Source organism: Leopardus geoffroyi, chromosome E1 (genome assembly GCF_018350155.1).
Source record: "Leopardus geoffroyi isolate Oge1 chromosome E1, O.geoffroyi_Oge1_pat1.0, whole genome shotgun sequence".
Lineage (NCBI taxonomy): Eukaryota > Metazoa > Chordata > Mammalia > Carnivora > Felidae > Leopardus > Leopardus geoffroyi.
Window position 1 is genome coordinate 14,031,754 of NC_059330.1, and position 22,818 is coordinate 14,054,571.

Below are 22,818 nucleotides of genomic sequence, written 5' to 3' on the forward strand. Positions count from 1 at the left end.
AGTTCTGCCATCTTGCCTGTTGGGATGGTGCCTGGGGTTCGTGCCATCAGCAATGTCACCACCTCTCCACATCCTTCCTCACCAACCCACTCATAAACACGTGGAGCAGGACTCAGCCAATGGCAACCCACTCATCAAACTCAGAACTACAGTCTTCTACTCCACCACCCAACCTACTTTCTAGTCTAGAAAACTAATCAGAAAAGTGAATAAGCTTCCCCCAGCGGGAGGGGTTCCCAGGGAATTCATTTGCTCTTCTTTTTCCAAGAGCCACCAAACCATCTCTCTAATAATTTTTGTAAATGTTTATTTATTTTTGAGAGAGAGACAGACAGACAGAATGCAAGCGGGTGAGGGCAGAGAGAGAGGGAGACACAGAATCCGAAGTAGGTCAGCACAGAGCCCGACACGCAGCTCGAACCCATGGACCGTGAGATCATGACCTGAGCTGAAGTCGGATGCTTACCTAACTGAGCGACCCAGCTGCCCCCAAACCCATCTCTCTAAAACCAGACTCAGGGAGGGGGGCACCTGGGTGGCTCAGTCAGTTAAGTGTCTGAGTTTTGGTTTTGGTTTCAACTCAGGCCATCTCACCTTTCTTGAGTTCAAGCCCCACATCAGGTCCTGTGCTGACATCTCGGAGCCTGCTTGGGCTTCCCTCTCTCTCTCTCTCTCTCTCTCTCTCTCTCTCTGCCCCTCCCCTGCTTGTGTGCTCGCATGTGCACATGCGCATGTGTTCTCTTTTTCTCTCTCTTAAAATAAACATTTAAAATGTTTAAATAAAAATAAATAATAAAAACAAATAAATAATAAAAACAGACTCTGGCATGTGACCAGGACAGATGCCGAGTTCCTTATTTATGGCTTCTGGATTTAATTCCTCTTGGCAAAGATAGAAATTACCTTAGCTACGGGGCGCCTGGGTGGCGCAGTCGGTTAAGCGTCCGACTTCAACCAGGTCACGATCTCGCGGTCCGTGAGTTCGAGCCCCGCGTCGGGCTCTGGGCTGATGGCTCAGAGCCTGGAGCCTGTTTCCGATTCTGTGTCTCCCTCTCTCTCTGCCCCTCCCCCGTTCATGCTCTGTCTCTCTCTGTCCCAAAAATAAATAAAAAAAACGTTGAGGAAAAAAAAAAAATTAAAAAAAAAAAAAAAAAAAAAAAAAAGAAATTACCTTAGCTAGCTCCTGCCTTGGGACACATGCCTTATTCTCTGAGAGGCAGTGTGCATGGTGGTTATAGGCACTGCAAATTGCTACCTGTTATTTAACCCCTGTGCCTCAGTTTTGTCATCCGAAATATGGGGAGAACAATGGTACTTAAAGCCTAGCATTGTCAGGAAGACGAAACCAATTTATTCTTATAAAGCATTTACAACATGACACATAATAAGCACTCAAAAATTAACTATTAATATTCTGTCACAAAAATTAGTATAATCACAGAGTATGGCAGCCTCCTCTTCAACTCCCCTGGGGTGCAGGCTTCCCAAGTATGAAAGCTGAATTTATTTCAAATGGCTTCATCCTGTCTTATGACTGTTTCCCTCCTCCCAGGACTCAGCTCTACTCCTGTGACTCTCAAATGAATTCTTGTTCTTTGGCTCAGCAGATGGAGAAGCTCTGTCAGCCTCAGACCACCTGCATGGGCAGGCGCTCCCACCCTCCACTTCCTCCCTTGCTATTACCTTGGGCAGGTGCAGCTGGCCCACCTGCCATGGGGCTGGCCTCTCCCAGCCTTCCTGCAGGCTCAGAGCCTGCATAGCGCTCATTTGTCATCCCCCCAGTGCCTGTTTAATGAACTCCTTCTCTGAAACAGGACATCAAGGAGGCGCCTGGGTGGCTCATTCAGTTAAGCGTCCGCCTTCGGCTCAGGTCATGACCTCGTGGTTTGTGGGTTCGAGCCCCGCGTGGGGCTCTGTGCTGACAGCTCAGAGCCTGGAGCCTGCTTCAGATTCTGTGTCTCCCTCTCTCTCTGCCCCTTCCCTGCTCATGCTCCGTCTCTCTTTCTCTCTCAAAAATAAATAAACATTAAGAAAAAGATTGAAACAGGACGTCAGGATAGGGTGGAGAACAAGCCGAAAAAGGCCCTGCCCCCATAAAGCTTACATTCCAGGGGATGGCGTCATGGACAAGGAACAAATAGACAAAGAAGATCATGTCAGATGGCGGCAAGAGCTTTGAAGGAAAGGTGAGAAGGTGAGGGAGAAGCTACCCCATGTCAGATGGCGAATGGCACGTGATAGAGTTTTGCATGTTGCCTACAAGTGAATCCGACCATGTGCCCTTCATGTCCATGTGTCACTAGCACGCTCCCAGGGCAGCCACACCAGCCTCTTTCTTTTTCCCTGCAAACATTCAGTTACACACTCAGAATTTCATTTTGGCACCCTTCCCAACAGTCTTGCCTCAAGCTCTAGAGGATGTTCTGTCTTTCCTCTACATTATTTGAAATCCACCCTCTGGGGTCCAGGGCACTTGTCTGACTATCCGTTCCCTGACTACCAAGAGTTCCCCTTTCCCAGGGCTCCTGTCACTCTCACATCATCATCCAATTAATTCTTCCTGCAGAGTATCAGATCCAGATCCAGAGTACCCAGCCACCTCACTGTTTCCTGAACCTTCTGAAATCTCGAGGAGACGAGAAGGAGCAGATGCACTTAGCTGAATAGGATTCCTGGCAGATATCTGGGAGGCGAAGTCTCCATGGACTAAATCTTATTCCTGGGGTGGCTGGAGAGCAGCCGTACAGCATCACCCCTGTTCTCTTGTTAGCTAGCCCATGATAGGCCTCCCCCAAAGACATCACCTCCACTCCTCTTTCACTTAAACCACCCCTGGGAGGTGAGGCCTGCTCACCCTTGACTGTGAGGGTCCTACGAATTAAGGAGCTAGCGCAAAGAGGTCTTGAGGGGGAAAGTGGAAGAAAGGCTCAGGATCGGGTCTCCCAGAGGCCTTGGGTAGGGGTGAGGCTGCAGCAGGGCTACCCAGGATCTCTGCTGAGACTGCTAATGATGGTCACACCTGTCCACAGTGCGGTGAAGGGTGGGCAGGGGCCTGGGAGCAGGAATCTGGACCAGGAAAAGCCCTATTGGCCGAGAGTCAGGCTCCCGGCTGGATGCCCTGACAAGGGGAAGGAAGAGACAAGGGAGGCAGGGCTGGCTCCACCCACCCAGGTCAGAGAAGGGGTGGGGAGGCAGCCCAGCAAATTGCCCACCACTCCCCCTCTTAAAGAGGAACTCACTGGGGCGCCTGGGTGGCGCAGTCGGTTAAGCGTCCGACTTCAGTCAGGTCACGATCTCGCGGTCCGTGAGTTCGAGCCCCGCGTCAGGCTCTGGGCTGATGGCTCAGAGCCTGGAGCCTGTTTCCGATTCTGTGTCTCCCTCTCTCTCTGCCCCTCCCCCGTTCATGCTCTGTCTCTCTCTGTCCCAAAAATAAATAAACGTTGAAAAAAAAAAAATTAAAAAAAAAAAAAAAAAAAAAGAGGAACTCACTGACCCCAGGCCTTAGGAATCTCTGCAGACATCATTTCACTTGAGACTCATGATCTTCCTGATAGAAGACAGGGAATGCAGGATCATACCCATTTTACAGAGGAGAAAGCAGAGGCAGTGAGCTGCCTGAAATCACTCAGTGCCTTCTAGGCTGAACAAGCACCCAGACTGACAAACTCCTTCCAGAACCCTGGGAGGCTTCTCTACCACTGAGGACAGTGGTTCCCCACTGCAGATTTATGGACCAGTGTAGAGCTGGCTGCATTAAGTATCACCTTTGGGGGCGGGGATGGGGGGTTGGACCCAGCCACAGAGTGAGGGTAAGGGCTGTGGTCCCTTTACCTGGAGGGAGACTCAAGGTCAGCGCGGCTGAGGATGCGATGCTGCTGAGGGCTGTAGAGCCACTGGAAGGCTGTCAGTGTCCTCTCCTCGATTCGGAACCGACCTTCCTGCACGTACCTGCAGGCAGGACAGGAGAGAGTGAGGAGATGGGCAGGCAGGGCTCCACAGAGCTTCTTGGGGAAGTTGACTCTGCTTGCTGGAAAAAGACAGATAAAGGGCACCCGTCCCCAAATCTCCCCCCTGTTCATCTGCCAGAAAGCTCTATTTCCAGAAGGCCACTGTTAGAATACCCTGAAGAGGAAGGAGCTATGGGGCTTCAACTTAAGAGATGGAAAAGCTTTATAAAAGTTAGCTGTCTCGGGGTGCCCGAGTGGCTCAGTCAGTTAAGCGTACAACTCTTGATCTTGGCTCAGATCGTGATCTCACAGTTCCTGGGATCAAGCCCCCCATCCGGCTCTGTGCTGACAGTAGGAGCCTGCTTGGGATTCTGTCTCTCCCTGTTTCTGCTCCTCTCTCCATCTCTCTCTCTTTCTCAAAATAAGTAAATAAACTTTATATATACATATATATATATATATATATATATATACACATATATCTGCCCCTCCTCTGCTCATACTCTGCCTCTCTCTGTCTCTCAAAAATTAAAAATTTTTTAAAAAGTGTGCAGTCATTAAAAATGAGGGCGTCCGCTGTGCACTATCATGCAAAGATCTTCAAGGTACATTGTTTTTCTTTTTATATTTTCTCTCATTCCATAGATTGCATTTAAAAAATTGGGTGGAGGGGCGCCTGGGTGGCGCAGTCGGTTAAGCGTCCGACTTCAGCCAGGTCACGATCTTGCGGTCTGTGAGTTCGAGCCCCGCGTCGGGCTCTGGGCTGATGGCTCAGAGCCTGGAGCCTGTTTCCGATTCTGTGTCTCCCTCTCTCTCTGCCCCTCCCCCGTTCATGCTCTGTCTCTCTCTGTCCCAAAAATAAATAAACGTTGAAAAAAAAATTAAAAAAAAAATAAAAAATTGGGTGGGGAGGGCACCTGGGTGGCTCAGTCGGTTGAGCGTCCGACTTCGGCTCAGGTCATGATCTCACAGTTCATGAGTTTGAGCCCCGTGTCAGGCTCTGCGCTGACAGCTCAGAGCCTGGAGCCTGCTTCAGATTCCGTGTCTCTGTCTCTCTCTGCTCCTCCCCTGTTCACGCTCTGCCTCTCTCTCTCTCTCTCTCTCTCTCTCTCTCAAGAATAAAAAGAAGGAGAGAGAGCATGAGTGGGGGGAGGGGAAGAAAGAGAGAGGGGGAGACACAGAATCTGAAGCAGGCTTCAGGCTCCAAGCTGTCAGCAGAGAGCCCGACGCGGGGCTCGAACTGATGAATCGCAAGACCATGACCTGAGCTGAAATCGGACATTTAACCGACTGAGCCACCCAGGCGCCCTATAGGTTGCATTTTTTAATTCTTTTGCTGCACAGAGACACCACATTTTCTTTTTTTTCTTTAACTTTTTTTTGTATTTATTTTGAGAGAGAGAACATAAGGAGGGGAGGGGCAGAGAGAGAGAGACAGACAGAATACCAAGCAGGCTCCGAGATGTCCAGGCAGAGCCCAATGCAGGGCCCAAACTCACAAACCGTGAGATCATGAGCTGAGCCCCAAGATACATGGTGAAGAGGACAAAATCAAGTGCAGAAATAGCAGTATGGGGGCACCTGGGTGGCTCAGGTGGTTAAGCATCTTCTGCTCAGGTCATGATCTCACGGTTCATGAGTTTGAGTCCCGCATCTGGCTCCTTGCTGAGTGCAGAGCCTGCTTCAGATTCTCTCTCTCCCTCTCTTTCTGCCCTGCTCTCCCTCTCTCTCTCTCTCTAATAAATAAACTTAAAAAAAAGAAAGAAATAGCAGTATGTATAATTTATGTTAAAAGTGGGGAGGGAATAAAATACGAATTCATATTTGTTTATCTTTAAAAATTTTTTTAAGTTTATTTATTTTTGAGACAGAGAGAGACAGAGCATGAACGGGGGAGGGTCAGAGAGAGAGGGAGACACAGAATCCGAAACAGGCTCCAGGCTCTGAGCTGTCAGCACAGAGCCCGACGCGGGGCTCGAACTCACAGACCGCGAGATCGTGACCTGAGCTGAAGTCGGACGCTCAACCGACTGAGCCACCCAGGCGCCCCTGTTTATCTTTATATGTAGAAACTCTGAAAACACAAGAGCTAATAAGAATAGTTACCTCAGTGGGGAGGAAGGAGAACTTGGTAAATGCAGGCATGGGAGAGTGACTTTTAACAACATATGTTTTCATACAGAAGAGGTATAGCATATTCCAGATGGGGTGTGTGTGTATGAGAGAGAGGGAGAGAGAGAAACTACAAACTACACCAAGTTCTATGAAAAAACAACCATGGGGCAGCTGGGTGGCTCAGTCAGTTAAGGGCCCAATTCTTGATTTCTGATCAGGTGATGATCTCACCATTGTGGGATCGAGCTCCGGGTCTGGCTCCACACTGGGTGGAGCCACTCTCTCTCTGTCTCTCCCCACCTCTAAAAAAAAAAAAAAAGAAGAAGAAAACAACTCAATTGTGCAGCTGCTGTGATTTTGCCCAGTGAATGGAACACAGGCTATTCGCTGGGGGAGGGGAGCCCCCAGAAGGCAGGGTGCTGGAGAGCAGAGGGCTCGTATTGCTCCTGGACCTCCCACATCAGAGCATCTGTCTCCTTTCATTCTCTTCAACACGATCCGTTGGGCATTTGGGGAAGATCATCCAGGCTGGTGGGTGGAAAATGGCAGGGCTGTCAGGTCCAGATGGGACCGTGGTGGCTTGTATAGGGACACAGTGTTGGAGACGGAGGGAGGACCCTTCAGTGAGCTAAGGAGGCAGTGTTGGCTGGGCCTGGTGACGGGCTGGACAAGGGTGAAGTGGGGGACAGGCAGCACAGTTGTTCCCAGTTCCGAGTTTGTGAAGGCAGTTGGCACTAAACAAGAACAGATTTGGGAGGGAAGATCATGACATCAGTTTGGAACATGACCTTCCTTTGTGATACGCTTCCTGCCCCAAGATGACTCCCCTCTTATAAAACCTGTTCAAAACTTGGTTCCTCCAGGAAGCCCACCCTGATTAATCCCATCCTATTCCGATGACAAGTTTCTGTGCCTTTCCCCACCCTTGGGCTCCTCGGCGACATCCCCTCACTTCCAGGCTGAAAGACCATGACAGGGCTGTCCTTGACCCCACCAAGCACACACAGGTCCCCAGGCGGAGGGAGAAGTAGACTGACTCAGGACCCATCCCCACCCAAGCTCTCTCCTCATCCACCACTGGCCTGAGCCTCTATGTGGAATACAAACCACCTCAGCTACCACGAGTCCCAGATGCCTCGTCTGTAAAATGGGAGTAACAATAACACCCACTTTAAAGGGTTGTTGCAAAGATGAAATGAAAAATGTTCAGGAAGTCCTCGTCATGTGATCGTCTTTATCGCCTTCCCTCCCCACTATCCTCATCGGCCGTCACCAAGTCACAGGTCTTACATGCTTTACGTACGACAGACAAACCCACACCCTCTAAGCCTCATATCAAACCCCTTGGAATGGGGGCAGCTGGGTGGCTCAGTGGGTTAAGCATCCAACTTGATCTGGGCTCAGGTCATGATCTCAGGTTCATGGGATCAAGCCCCGTGTCAGACTCTGCACTGAAAGCATGGAGCCTGCTTGGGATTCTGTCCTCCCTCTCTCTCAGTCCCTTCCCTGTTCATGTGGGATTTCTCTCTCTCTTTCTCTCTCTCTCTCTCTCTCCCTCCCTCCCTCCCTCAAAAGAAATAAATTAATTTTTAAAATAAAAAAAAAAAAACCTTGGAATGGGTTGATCCCATTTTAGAGATAAGGAAGAAGAGGCCAGGGGAGAGAAGTGAACTTGTCCAAGGTCACACATGCAGGAAGCAGCAGAGGCTGGCCTTCCTTGTCAGCTCATGGCATCCAGTGTCCTCCTAACCAGTCCCTTCCACGTACATAGGGTCTCTCCCTCCCCCATACCAGCCCCCACTTCCCGACACAGACCTTGTTAGCTCCTTCCCTGCCCAAAAATGTTAGTGCCTCCCCAATGCATTCAGGTATCTTCCAAACTGTTCACCCAAGAGCCCAATCTCTTCCCCACTTTGTTCTCTTCCAGTCTTTCCTACTGTATCATGCCACCGCCCCCACATTTACATGTATGGGCTTCCGCATTCTTCATCTGTTTGTCCTTCTCCAAACATGTCCTGCCTGGTTTTTTTTGTTTTTTTTTTAATGTTTATTTGTTTTTGAGAGAGAGAGAGAGAGCAGGGGAGGGGCAGAGAGAGACGGAGACACAGAATCCAAAGCAGGCTCCAGGCTCTGAGCTGTCAGCACAGAGCCCAACACGGGGCTCGAACCCATGAACTGTGAGATCATGACCTGAGCCAAAGTGGGACGCTTAACCGACAGGCGCCCCTGTCCTGGCTGTTCTTACCTCAGAGCCTTGGCTCAGGCTGTGCTCTGACTTTAACTGCCCTCCCTCCATCTCTAACCCAGACCTGCCCACCTTGCCTCAACTCCTCACACCACACTGCCTGTAAGGATCTGTCCCCGGTCCTCTAACCAGAATGCAAGATCCAGGGCTCCAGGGAGGCTCTGCTTAACCTCAATCACAACACTGCTCTCTGCCCACCTGTACCTGCATTATTTATGTGCCTGTCTGTCTCCTGCTAAGCGTAAAGACTGTGTCTGATCATCTCTGAAATTCCCGTAACATCCTCTCCCCAAAGCCAAGCCTGTCAAAGTCACAACAGCAACAGTGATCTACTCATTACATCCTTGGGGAGCTTCCTTCACAGAATGCTCGGACACGGATTATCTCTATTAACGAATCCAATTTGTTAACTTAGCGTATTTGCTGTATTGGACCACACTGACTGAATAGAAGCAAAAACAGAACACTCCCATCCCCACATATATCCCCTATTTAGCTGCCATGTACCTGAAATTCTGTTGAACTGAATTCTGGAGGAGATTAAATACTGCAGAAGCTCAACCCTGTAAGTCACTTTCAACCGTTGCTCAAACTTGAGCAAGAACCAGCTTCTCAGATTATCCCTGGGAGAGTAAGAGTCAAGAGCCCTGGGCACAGTCAGGGACAAGTGGAAGGGAATGAGAGGAGGAAGGGTAAGAGTGGCTGGGAGAAACAGGCCCCAGGTGGTGGGGGTGGGGTGACACCTTCAAGAGGATGTGACCCATCACCAAAAGAGAAAGAGGTCAGGCACCTTACAGCTTAAGCCTATTTTTTCAGTTCAACACCCGGGTAGGTCAGGCAGCTATTGAAATCTGAGCCTTGCCGACGTGAGGCTAAGCAAAAGAAGCCAGTCACAAAAGACCACAGACTGTATGATTCCATTTATGTGAAATGTCCAGAATAAGCAAATCCATAGAAACAGAAAGTAGATTCGTGTTGCTTAAGGCTGGGAGTGGGTAGAAGGGGTGAGACGGGAGTTGGAAGGGGATGGAGATGATGGAGAAATGCTAATGGCTGGAGGGTTTCTTTCCGGGGAGATGAAAATGTTCTAAAATTGATTATGGTGAGGGTTGCACAATTCTGTGAAATACTAAAAACCATTGAATTTTACACATTCAGTGGGTGCGTTGTAGGATATGTGCATTCTATTTTAATAAAGATCTTATTTAAAAAAATCCATGAGTGCACTGACATGAACGATTAATTAAAAAATAAATAAATAAATGGGGGAAAGAGGCAAATCTTCCATGCAGAAGAATTCCAAACAATATACATAAAAACTCAGCCCTCCAGGGAACAGACCACAACTCCACTCTACTTAAATGTGAACATCACATAGTAACTTCCTTCCAGCGTACTCTATGGGAAGGGGGAGGGGAAAGAGTAACCTTCCAGCAGCGAAGCCCAGCAAACACTAGCTCAGCCAGGTGACCAAAGTCAATGTCCACAGTGATAAATCATGTTGATTGTATGTACCCTTAATATGATGTGATGAAATGGCACCCCATCCCTGTGGTCCAGAAACTCATAACCCCTAATTATGAAGGTTTTTCTCTAATCATGAGAAAACTATCAGTCAAATTCCAATTGAAGGACGTTCTACAAAAAGATCAGTACTTCCCAAAATTGCCAAGGTCATCAAAAACAAGGAGAGTCTGAGAAACTGTCCCAGCCAACAGGAGCTTAAGGAGACATGACAAGTAAAGGTAATGCAGTGTCCAGATGGGGCCCTAGAACAGAAAAAGGACATTAAGGGAAAACTAAGGAATCTGAATAATTTACAGATTTTAGTTCATAATACCATCAATATTGGTTCATTAGTGTAACAATGTATCATACTCATGTAAGATGCTCAGGGGAAACTGAGTGTAGGGTGTATGGGAACTCTCTGTACATCTTCTCAATTTTTCTGTAAATCTAAAACTGTGCTAAAATATAAAACTTGCAGGGGCGCCTGGGTGGCTCAGTCGGTTAAGCGGCCAACTTCAGCTCAGGTCATGGTCTCGCGGTCCATGAGTTCAAGCCCCGCATTGGGCTCTGTGCTGACAGCTCAGAGCCTGGAGCCTGTTTCAGATTCTGTGTCTCCCTCTCTCTGACCCTCCCCTGTTCATGCTCTGTCTCTCTCTGTCTCAAAAATAAATAAACATTAAAAATTTTTTAAATAAAAAATAAAATAAATAAAATATAAAACTTGCCAAAAAAAACCTAATTCCCATGATAAACAAAGAGCTTTTACAGATCGACATGAAAAAAATTATTTAATGAGCAAACCAGTAGAAGGGGAAAAAAGGGCCAAGGAAATGAATGAATAGTTTACAAAAGTAGAAACACAAAAGGCCAATAAACATGAAAAAAAAAGGAGTTTTAAAGCAATGAAAAGTACAAGAACAAGAGAGAATATTCTTTCACTGGTGAGACCAGCCAAGACTTAAAAGTCTGTTAATTCCCAGTGTGAGCAAAGTTGTGCGGAAAGTGGGATCTCACACATCACTGCAGATAATATAAAAGGGCAGTTTCTTTGGAGGTCAGCTTGGCAGGATCTTTCACAATGTGCACATGCTTCTACTCTGTAATTTCACTTTTTTTAATTTTTTTTTTTTTTTTTTTTTACCGTTTACTTTTGAGAGAGAGAGCGAGACGGAGCACAACTGGGGGAGGGGCAGAGAGAGAGGGAGACAGAATCGGAAGCAGGCTCCAAGCTCTGAGCTGTCAGCACAGAGCCCGATGGGGGGCTTGGACTCCTGAACTGTGAGATCATCACCTCAGCTGAAGCTGGATGCTTAACCCACGGAGCCACCCAGGTGCCCCTGAAATTTTACTTTGAAAAGTATATGCAACCATTACCTCTGCACATGTTTTTACGGAATAGGTTTAAAGTGTCTAATATCAAAATGTTCAAAATACCATAAAAGGTCATCAACAGAAGCTGGGTAGAGAAATTATGTTCCTATGGACCATTCCAGAAATTATGGAATACTCTGCAGCCAGTACAAAGAACATTGCCAGTGCGCACTGCACCACCTCTCAATGACTTACACAGCCTTAGCCTCAAAGCTTAGCTCCCTCCCCGACTCTAAGGCCCCACCATCAGAAACTGGGCAGGGCCCAGCACAGGCTCTCAGACATAATGGGAATGCTGAAAAGCATACATATTTAACAACCTGTGCTGATAAACCCAAGCAAATTCTCATTTCATTTTTGGTACTTTATGGAGAGTTTGGAGGAAAGTCCAATGGAAGAGGGCTTTTCTGAAAAGGTAAATGAACATGAGGATATTTTTTTATATATACCGATCATTATAATATCATGCAGAGTATTTTCACTGCCCTAAAAATCCTCTGTGCTCTGCCTACTCATCCCCCCCCCCACCCACACTGCACACACAAAACCGCAGGCAACCACTCATCTTTTTACTGTCTCTTTAGTTTTGCCTTAGAATGTCACAGAGTTGGAATCATACAGCATGCAGCTGCTTTCCCTTAGTTATATGTATTTATGGTCCCTCCATGTCTTTTCATGGCTTGATGGCTCATATCTCCTTAGTGCAGAATGTTCTATTGTCTGGCTGTACCAGTTCATTTATCCATTCACCTACTGAAGAACACCCTGGTTGAAGCCAAGTTTTAGCAACAATGAATAAAGATGATATAAAGACCCATGTACAGGTATTTGTGTGGACATAAGTTTTCAGCTCCTCTGGGTAAATACTGAGGAGTGTGATTGTTCGATCATACGGTAAGACTATGCTTTGGGAACGCAAGCTGGTGCAGCCACTCTGGAAAACAGTATGGAGTTTCCTCAAAAAACTAAAAATCGAACTACCCTACGACCCAGCAATTGCACTACTAGGCATTTATCCAAGGGATACAGGTGTGCTGTTTCGAAGGGACACATGCACCCCCATGTTTATAGCAGCACTATCAACAATAGCCAAAGTATGGAAAGAGTCCAAATGTCCATCGATGGATGAATGGATAAATAAAATGTGGTATATATATATATATATATATATATATATATATATATATGCATGCAGTGGAGTATTACTCGGCAATCAAAAAGAATGAAATCTTGCCATTTGCAACTACGTGGATGGAACTGGAGGATATTATGCTAAGTGAAATTAGTCAGTCAGAGAAAGACAAAATCATATGAGTTCACTCATATGAGGACTTTAAGAGACAAAACAGATGAACATAAGGGAAGGGAAGCAAAAATAATTTTAAAACAGGGAGGGAGACAAAACAGAAGAGACTCATAAATGTGGAGAACAAACAGGGGGTTGCTGGAGGGGTTGTGGGAGGGAGGATGGGCTAAATGGGGAGGGGCACTAAGGAATCTACTCCTGAAATCATTGTTGCACTATATGCTAACTAATTTGGGTGTAAATTTAAAAAAAAATAAAAATAAAATTTAAAAAAAAGAAAAGGAAAAAAATAAAAATAAAAAGTTGATTCTCAGGCCAAAAAAAAAAAAAAAAAAAAGACTATGCTTAATTTTGTAACAAACCACCAAACCATCTTCCAAAGTACCCATCTTGCATTCCCACCAGCAATTTTTGAGGTTCCCTGTTACTCCTCATCCTCACCAGTGGTTGGCGTCACAAATATTCCAGCATTTGGTGAGCCTAACAAGTATGCAGTACAGGGTGCCTGGGTGGCTCAGTGGGCTAAGCGTCTGACTTCAGCTCAGGTCGTGATCTCATGGTTTGTGAGTCTGAGCCCCACGTCAGGCTCTGTGTCGACAGCTCAGAGCCTGGGTCCTGCTCCGGATTCTGTGTCTCCCTCTCTCTCTGCCCCTCCTAGCTTGTGCTCTGTGTGTGTCTCTCTCTCAAAAATAAATAAACATTTTTAAAATTAAAAAAAAAACTGAGCAGTAATATCAATTTAAGCCACTATTTTTTTTAAAGCATACATTTCAACAGATTATTGATATGGTTTTTTAAATATCCTAATTCTCAAGAGATTCTAATTCTCCCACAAACCTGAACTTGGTAATTTACCGCAGTTAGACCTTAAAGGGTGATTCCACCTTTTCATTTTTAAAAAGCATTTGAAGCATCTTATTTTTTTAAATTTTTTTTTCAACGTTTATTTATTTTTGGGACAGAGAGAGACAGAGCATGAACGGGGGAGGGGCAGAGAGAGAGAGGGAGACACAGAATCGGAAACAGGCTCCAGGCTCTGAGCCATCAGCCCAGAGCCTGACGCGGGGCTCGAACTCCCGGACTGCGAGATCGTGACCTGGCTGAAGTCGGACGCTTAACCGACTGCGCCACCCAGGCGCCCTGCATCTTATTTTTTTAAAGAACCACTAAAGTCTCACCCCATATTCTGTGGTTATTTAGGTGTGTCTATACTCTTATGTCCCGTGAACATATGAAAAGATTAACCAATCTGAACAGCAGGAAAAATTTTATTACCAAGTTGTTCAACAGCTCTACAGATGCATTTATTTCCTATGGAACTGGTACAAGACTATACCAATAGCTTAGGATATGAATGTGTTTGTATCTCTTTTTTTTCTAATTAGTTGTTTGAATCCTCCTTAACCTCTATTATTATAAGGTTTAATATCTTGCTTTTGAATGCTCCAAAAACCCCAGAGCCTTACTTAGTTCTGCTTCTGAAATACCAGATGTAGAGAGAACTATAGTCAGCAGCCCTCTATTGCTCTTCCTCCCTACACCACAAGGTGGCACTGTTGAATGCCAGTCCTGCACAGCCCCATGGACAAGTAAACTGCAGCGGGAAGGTCTTTGTTCTGTTATCTGCTGTTTCTGCAGTGGTGTCCCACACTTGGGCTCCAAAGTTGGCTCCCTTGGCTCATGTTCAGACGTTATTCCCCCAGTGAGACCTTGAGCAGCATCCACCAGCTTCCAGGTGTTGAGTCTGAATCATTCACTATTTAGACTCCCAAGTTTTTCTAGGTAAGCATTATGGACTGAGTGTTTGTGTCCCCATCCCCATCCCCTCGCCTCTGCCTCAAATTCATATATTGAGGCCCTTCCCCCCAATAAACTATATGAAGGATAGGAATTTTGTGGAACTACGGTTGAGTAGGGCCCTGATCCAATAGGATCCGAGTCCTTAGAAGAAAAGACACCAGAGAGCTTGTGTGCTCTCTCATCATGTTGAGGACACAGTGAGAAGGCAGCCATCTGTGAGCCCGGAAGAGGGCTCTCACCAGAGCCTGACCATGCTGGCACCCTGATCTTGGACTTCTGAGAAAATAAATGTCTATTGTTTAAGCCACCCAGTCTGTGGTGTTTTCTCTCTCTCCCTCTCTTCTTTTTTTTTTTTTTTTTTTTTTTGTTAAATTTATAAATAAATTAAAAAGAGCACTTCTTATATTTAACATATTAACATTTAGCCTGTTTTGTGTAAATATTGTTATCCAGTTTCTAGTTTGCCTTTTCAACATTATTGTGGGTTTGCATGAGTTTTTGTTGCCCAATAATTTACCATTCATCACCCTCTCTACCACTCAAAATTCTGTGGTTGGGGTAGAGCTGACCCCAGCCCTCAGTGCCCTAAGTGGGCACACAACCCAGCCCGGCTAATGTGAGCAGTCCATCTCCCTGCCGACGGTGATTGGCTCAGGGATGGTCATGCAAGGAAAGTCAGGCCAATGAGATGACATCCTGAGACTCTGGCTGGAACTACTGAGAAAGGAGAGCTTTTTCCATGAGGGTTGCTAACCTGAGAGCTGCCTACAGCTGCTGATAGCCAACTTGCCTTCACAAGGGAAAAAAAGCAAAACAGAGGAAAGCAGAGGAACAAAGAACCTAGAGCATTATTTGGTGACATTTGAGCACCTAAGAGCAGTTGTGCCTGAAACGTGAAAAGTCCCTGGACTTCTCAGTTCTGTGAGCCAATAAATCCCCTTTTTCTCTGAAACCTATTTGAGTGGAGCAAACTAACTCAATCCTGGGACCAGGGGCCAAGGCTGGTCATATTGGGAGCGTGCCACGATGATCAGAGTGTGTCTTTCCCTAAGAGTGCTCCCTGCCAAGATGCCCGACCATTCAAGTCATATCTTCAGGAACTTTTCACGGCAATGAGCTTTTACCTGGGGGTGAAAGGCAACCCAAAACCTAACTAGGGCACTAACAATAATCAATAATTAATGCATCATCGGGTTCAGCCCAAGATCCAACCCAACCAAGCAGTACCAAGGCAGAGAAGCAAAGAGATTTAGAGCAGGAATCCAAGCTCTGCCCCTTTTATTTATTTTTTTTTTTATTTTTTTTTTAACGTTTATTTATTTTTGAGACAGAGAGAGAGCATGAACGGGGGAGGGTCAGAGAGAGGGAGACACAGAATCTGAAACAGGCTCCAGGCTCTGAGCCGTCAGCACAGAGCCCGATGCGGGTCTTGAACTCACGGACCGTGAGATCATGACCTGAGCCGAAGTCGGCTGCTTAACCGACTGAGCCACCCAGGCACCCCCAAGCTCTGCCCCTTTTAAACTTCCTATTTCCTCCTGGGTGAAGCAGGGAAAGAATTAAACTAAGCAAACTGATCTGGGAGGCCCTGGAATTCTAGAGTGGTGCCTCTTTCCCAGGGAGAGGACACTGGGTAACTGCCAGCTCTCCACCAACTCTTCAAACAGATTAACTCTACTTTGATTTATGTATTGGGGTTTCATTTGAAAATTAAACTGCCAAATAATAATCTTGACTATTTGGACTTTGATTTTTAGAATCCTCCCCGAGCAGAGGTGGCCTGAGCAGGCTGGAAACCCAATGTCCCCCTCCCGTCCGGACCTGCTAGGATTTTCTGACAAGGTGAACTTGGATGTATGGCCAGGCTGGGTGGGACAGGTGATCCAGAAAATAAGCAAAACAGAGGAGCGGTTAACCCCCTGGGCAAGAACTGCATACAAACTCTGACTCGTGGGCTTGTTTGCTGGGTGGTCTTGACTAACCACTTTCCTTCTGCAAGCTTCAGTTTCCTCATCTGTGAAATGAGGGTGCTAATACCTTCCTCTGAGTATCACTGTGAAGAGTCACTGCAACACCTGGGTCCTGGAGCCAGCAGGAAGCGTTTAGGACGCCCAGGTTGTTATTGCTGATGACATTATTGCTATTTGTATTCCTGCTACAAAACATACCGGGTGCCATGTGTCAGAAGGTGACTTCAGAGATGGCCCTGGTCCTGATGCGGGTGGGATGATGTGGGGTGAGGAGGGTCCCGGCCAGACACGCTCCTTTGTTTCTCGAGTCCTCCCCAGAGCAGGGGTGGGCTGAGCAGGCTGTCTTGCATTCTAACGCCCGCTAAGCAGAGGTCAGGCCTCTGGCTGAAGCAGCAGCCGTCAACATTCGGACACAGGCCCAACCCGGGTGACTCCCGGTGATGCGTCTGAAACCCGCTCAGCCTGCAGTCAGGTAACCTGATACCCAAAGGCCTAGGCAGGACTGCGGTGAGGGTAGGGGCAACCACCCACCTACACAGGGATCGCGTTCCTCACCTCCGACGCTCCCATCTCCAAGCCCCCAACCCCAATGCCGCCCCCTCAGAGATCCCTGTGTAGGTGGACAGGGGCATCTCCTTGAACAGGGGAGCTGAGAGCTGTGCGTTGTGCCCCCTGGGGCCCAATTCCGCGACCCGACCAAAGCAGCGGAAATGGAGGCAGGCAGGGGACCCCCCATTGCACAAATCGGAAAGCAGAGGTGGGGAAAAGGGAAGGAGGAAAACCCTGCCTATGAGCCTGTGGAAGGAAGAGCGGGGTCCCTCCAAAGCCTGACGTCAGGGTCAGGGTCCCCGGTCCCAGCGCCCATCTCTCTGGAGAGCCGCAAAGACCCCGCGCGGGGACGCGGGATGCTTACGAGCGGGCAATCCTTGCGCCGCTCCGTAAACCCGGCCCCGCCGCCTCAGCTCGAGAAGAAACTTTGGGCCGGCGCCCCATTCCTTCCCGCGCCCAGCCGGACTTCGGGGCGCAGGGCGCGCGGGTTCCCGCCCGCACCAGGCCCCGCGCCCCTCTCCGCCCCCGGCGCCCACTCACCAGCGCACCAGCTGCCAGCGCTTCTCCCCCGGCGCCCGGCGGCCCGCCATGCCTCGTCCGGCCGCCCGGCCGCCCGCCCGCTCCCTGCCCGCCGCGGGCCGCTGGGCGGAGGCGACTCCCGCTGCCGCAGGCCAGTGCCGAGGGCGCGCTCTCGGGCGCGGGGCGCTGGGCGCGGCGCGGGTCCCGGCGGGCGGGGCGGGCGAGACGCGCCCCGGCCTGGAGCCCGGGCCGTGCGGCCCCGCGGCCCCGCCCCTGGAGCCGACTCCGGCTGGAGCTGCGCACTCCTGCGCCGCAGCGGCCGAGGCCACAGCCCGCCGGTGCCCAAGAGCCGGGTTTCTTTGGAGCACTGCGCGAGGAGTCAGGTTCTCGGAGTTCTGCGAGGGAAACCGGGATCGCCGTGACGAGGCCGCTCTCGTTTATGACACCTGCTCTACCTTCCCAGAAAGTTATGCATAAAAAATTAAATTACTCTGCACACATAAAACTGGTGTGCCCTACAGATTACTAAAATATTTTAAAGGGACAGTACGCACACACACACACGAAATAAAGTGACAGTAGTTAAAACAGTAAGGCATTGGCCTGCAGGCTGCCCCGCTCCAGGACCAGCTCCACGCAGGCTTCAAGCTACTTCCGCCCCTGGAGATCTTCATTCCTGGAGTTGAGCAGAGACCAGTCTGGCCCACAACATGGTAAAAGCATGCTTCTCAAGCTAGTTTGAAAGAGCTGAGTTTCAGAAATGTTTATAAATGTACAGGTTGTCTGCACATGTCACGTCCTAATTCATCTGCCTCCTATACCAGGACAACGCACAGCCTGTGTAGGAGGGAAACGCGCAGAGAGGAAAACACCCGGCCTCCAGTGTGAAGATCCTGGGAACTTGCCTACCTCTTAGGGACTGTCAGCCTTGTCTAAAGAAGTGACAGGAAGCAACAGGGGATGAAGAATGTAACCGACACAGAAGCATCACGTAAAAGAAAACAGGGAAGGAAATACAGACAAGGTAAGTGGGCAGCTTGCCTTTGACCTTCAAGTGTACTATGAACCTAGCAATTGCCTTTGAGCATTCCTTCTTTAAGTTTCCCCAGCATAATTAACAGAGAAACCAAGGAAACAAATAGAAGGTCTAGAAACATCCCCAAAGGTGTGTGTGTGATATATGTATTTCAAAATGGTGGGGGAAATAGTGATGGGACAATTAGTTAACCATTTATGGGGGGTAAAGTCTCTATTTCAAATCATAAAATATAGTTCAAATGAATCATAAATGTGTGTATTAATATACATAAAGGACCAGAAAAAATATATAGTATTATCATTGTGTATTAAAGTGGGGATGGATAGTTTTTCAGTTTACTTATTTATTTTGAGAGAGAGAGAGAGAGAGAGTAGGGTAAAGGCAGAGAGAGATGGAGAGAGAGAATCCCAAGCAGGCTCTGCGCTGGCAGCATGGACTCTGACCTGAGGCTCAGTCTCACCAACCCATGAGGTCATGACCTGAGCCAAGATCTAGAGTCTGATGCTTAACCGACTGAGCCACTCAGACACCCCAGGGATGGATTTTTTAAGCTTGACATCAATGTCAGATGCTATAAAGAAAGATCAGTGGTTTTGACTAAAATAAAAATATTTAACCTTAGCAAATCACAAAAACATGATAAGCAAAATTTAAAGGCAAAATGTCAAATTTAAGTTTTTTTATATATTTTCATATTTAATATTTTCTTTTTTTAATGTTTATTTATTTTTAAGACAGAGAGAGACAGAGCATGAACGGGGGAGGAGCAGAGAGAAAGAGGGAGACACAGAATCCGAAGCAGGCTCCAGGCTCTGAGCGGTCAGCACAGAGCCCGACGCGGGGCTTGAACTCATGGACCGTGAGATCGTGACCTGAGCCGAAGTCGGATGCTTAACCGACTGAGCCACCCAGGCGCCCCCAAATTTAAGTGTTTTTAATATATATGCCTATAGGGGTACCAGGATGGCTCAGTCAGTTAAGTGTCCAACTTCAGCTCAGGTCATGATCTCACGGTTTGTGAGTTCAAACCCCGCGTCGGGTTCTGTGCTGACAGCTCAGAGCCTGGAGCCTGCTTCGGATTCTGTGTCTCCCTCTCTCTGCCCCTCCTCCACTCGCGCTCCGTCTCTTTCTCTCAAAACTAAATAAGCGTTAATAAAATAGAATAAAATAAAATAAAATAAAATAAAATAAAATAAAAAATGCCTGTATACGTTCATAATTAGCAGCATTGTTCACAATAGTGGAGGGATGGAAACAACCCAAGTTTCCATGGATGGATGAATAGATAAGCAAAATGTGGTATAGACATATAATGGAATAGTGTTCAGCCTTAAAAAGGAAGGAAATTCTGACATGTGCTACAGCAGGGATGATGCTTGAGGACATTATGCTAAGTGAAAGCAACCAGTCACAAAAATACAATACTGTATGATTCCACTTATATGGGGTACCTAAAGTAGTCACATTTATAGAGACAGAGAGTAGAGTGGTGGTTGCTAGGGTCTTGGGCTGAAGAGGGGAAGAATGGGAAGTTAGTGTTTAACGGACAGAGAGATTCAGTTTTGCAAGATGAAAAGAATTATGGAAATTGGTAGTGGTGATGTTTGCACAACAGTGTGACTAAACACGGAACTGTACATTTAAAAACAGTTAAGATAGCAGATTTTGTATTATGTGTACCTTACTACAATCGAAAACTAAAATATTGACAGTTTTTATTACAAAACAATTAGGAATGATGAACATTCTGGTAGAAAAATAAGTTGACGTGAACAGACAACTCAGGGAAGATATATAAATAGCTAGTGGACACATATAAAAATTGAATCCTGCTAGAAATTACGTACTCAAAAATTTAAATGCGATACCATTTTTACCTGTCAGATTTGGAACAGCTGGTTGTTGTTATTTTTAATTATCCCACTCAGGGTTTGTATGGAGAAGGGCAGTCCTAATCATGACTGAAGTAGGAGTACAAGTTGGTCCAACTATGGAACATGACAACTTGACGGCATGATCAAAAGCCATCAAGTGTACATGTCTCTTAACTCAATAATTTCTCTTTTTGGAATCCATCCTAAGGAGATAATTAAAAATGTGGGTGGGAAAAAAAGATCCTCTGTAGAAGACTGTCCATTGCAGCATTGTTTACAGTAGAGAAAAACTAGAAACAACACAAAAGTTCAAAAGGAGGTTAATTAAGAACCATGTCCATATGATGGGATATTATATAGCTACTAAGGAAAACTTTTACTGACATAAAAAAATCAATGTATATTTTAAAAGGAAAAAAATCAGGGCACCTGAGTGGCTCAGTTGGTTGAACGTCTGACTCTTGATTTCAGCTCAGGTCATGATCCCAGTGTCATGAGTTCGAGCCCTAAGTCAGGCTCCATGCTAAAATTCTCCATGCTTGAGATTCTCTCTCGTTGTCTCTCTCTCTCTCTCTCCTCCTCTCTCTCTCTCTCTCTCTCTCTCTCTCTCTCTCTCTCTCTCCCTTTGCCTCTCTCTCTCAAAAAAAGATAAAAAGAGGGGAGCCTGGGTGGCTCAGTCGGCTGAGCGTCCGACTTTGGCTCAGGTCATGATCTCGCAGTTTGTGAGTTCAAACCCCACGTCGGGCTCTGTGCTGACAGCTCAGAGCCTGGAGCCTGCTTCGGATTCTGTGTCTCGCTCTCTCTCTGTCCCTCCCCTACTCACGCTCTGTCTCTTTCTGTCTCAAAAATGAATAAAACATTTTAAAAAAAATTTTTTAAAGATAAAAAGAAGTTACCATAAAGAACCAGTATATTGATATATTTGTTAGAAACATCTATAAGAACTATAAGAACAAATAAAAAGGTGATTTATGGATATAAAACAGATGAACATAAGGGAAAGGAAGCAAAAATAATATAAAAACAGGGAGGGGGACAAAACATAAGAGACTCTTAAATATAGAGAACAAACAGAGGGTTGCTGGAGAAGTTGTGGGAAGGGGGATGGGCTAAATGGGTAAGGGGCATAAGGAATCTACTCCTGAAATCATCGTTGCACCATGTGCTAACTTGGATGTAAATTATAAAAAATACATAAATTATAGAAAGTAAATAGGGGCGCCTGGGTGGCGCAGTCGGTTAGGCGTCCGACTTCAGCCAGGTCACGATCTCGCGGTCCGTGAGTTCGAGCCCCGCGTCGGGCTCTGGGCTGATGGCTCAGAGCCTGGAGCCTGTTGCCGATTCTGTGTCTCCCTCTCTCTCTGCCCCTCCCCCGTTCATGCTCTGTCTCTCTCTGTCCCAAAAAATAAATAAATAAATAAATAAATAAATAAATAAATAAATAAACATTGAAAAAAAAAAGAAAGTAAATAAAAATATAATAAAATAAAATAATAAATAAATTGTGTCACTACAATGAAAAAAAGGTGATTTATGTATGGGTAGGTGAAGTCATAATGATTTTTATTTTATTCTTTTTCTTATCCATCTATTCTTATTTTTCTAAATAAATAGGTACAATAAGAAAAAATGCAATAAAAGTCAATTTAAGTTCATTTATTTATTTTAAGAGAGAGAGAAAGAGAGAGACTGCACATGAGCAGAGGAAGGACAGAGAGGGGGAGAGAGAATCCCAAGCAGGCTCTCTGCTGTCAGTGCAGAGCCCATGAAAGTCACTTTTCAAATGATTAAGCTACCAGGACATTCATCACATGACTGTTTAAGAACATTAAAAAGTAATATTTACCTGGCAGGGGAGATACCGTGATCAGGAAGGTGGTTTTCCCAGGGCGAGGCTTATCCCTTGCACTCGGGATGTGCTGACCCCTGAGATTTCCTCAAATGTGGGAAACTCGACTGCATAATTTGTGGTAGTGGGGGACTGCGTTTGCGCTTTCCCCTGAAGAAAAAAAAAGAAGAAAAAAAGAACATTAAAAAGTAAAAACCACCTGATTATCAAACAATAAGAAAATGGATGCACTGTACTGTAGATCTCGCAGTTCATGAGTTTGAGCCCCACGTCGGGCTCTGTGCTGACAGCTCAGAGCCTGGAGCCTGCTTCAGATTCTGAGTCTCCCTCTCTCTCTGCCCCTCCCTTCCTCTCTCTCTCTCTCTCTCTCTCTCTCTCCCTCCCTCTCTGTCTCAAAAATAAATGAACATTAAAAAAAATTTGTAATGACAAATATTAAAAGTTGTTATGACTGGGAGATATAAATGGACAAATTTGTTTTCACATATTTGCTTATCTAGAATTCCTAATTATTCTACAGTGAATGATGAGAAAACATAATGTTTTTAAATGCATAGGCATTGAGTAGCAAATGAAAACATTTCCTGACCTTTAGGATATTTCCAAGTGAAAACAGCAAAATGCAAATCAGGATATGGTGCTATATGATGATATCAGTGTCTTAAAAATAACAAACTGTGTGTGTGTGTGTGTGTGTGTGTGTGTGTGTGTGCGTGTACACATAG

General features: G+C 46.4%; 1 protein-coding gene and 1 non-coding gene across 2 annotated transcripts in view; one reads left to right on the plus strand and one right to left on the minus strand.

Annotated features, from left to right (window-relative positions):
* Nucleotides 1-17,417, minus strand: part of RAP1GAP2 (RAP1 GTPase activating protein 2) — a 225,711-nt gene extending 208,294 nt beyond the window's left edge. Inside the window, exons 1-2 of the mRNA XM_045487735.1 lie at nt 17,353-17,417; nt 3,832-3,948 (exon numbers count right to left, since the gene is read on the minus strand). Of these exons, the coding sequence (XP_045343691.1) occupies nt 3,832-3,948; nt 17,353-17,402 (167 nt within the window). The 5' untranslated portion in view covers nt 17,403-17,417. The remainder of the gene's footprint in view (nt 1-3,831; nt 3,949-17,352) is intronic.
* Nucleotides 17,418-22,082: 4,665 nt separating this feature from the next.
* Nucleotides 22,083-22,246, plus strand: LOC123604741. Its single transcript, XR_006715473.1, has one exon. It is a non-coding gene; the product is annotated as a U1 spliceosomal RNA (small nuclear RNA).
* The last annotated feature ends 572 nt before the right edge of the window (nt 22,247-22,818 follow it).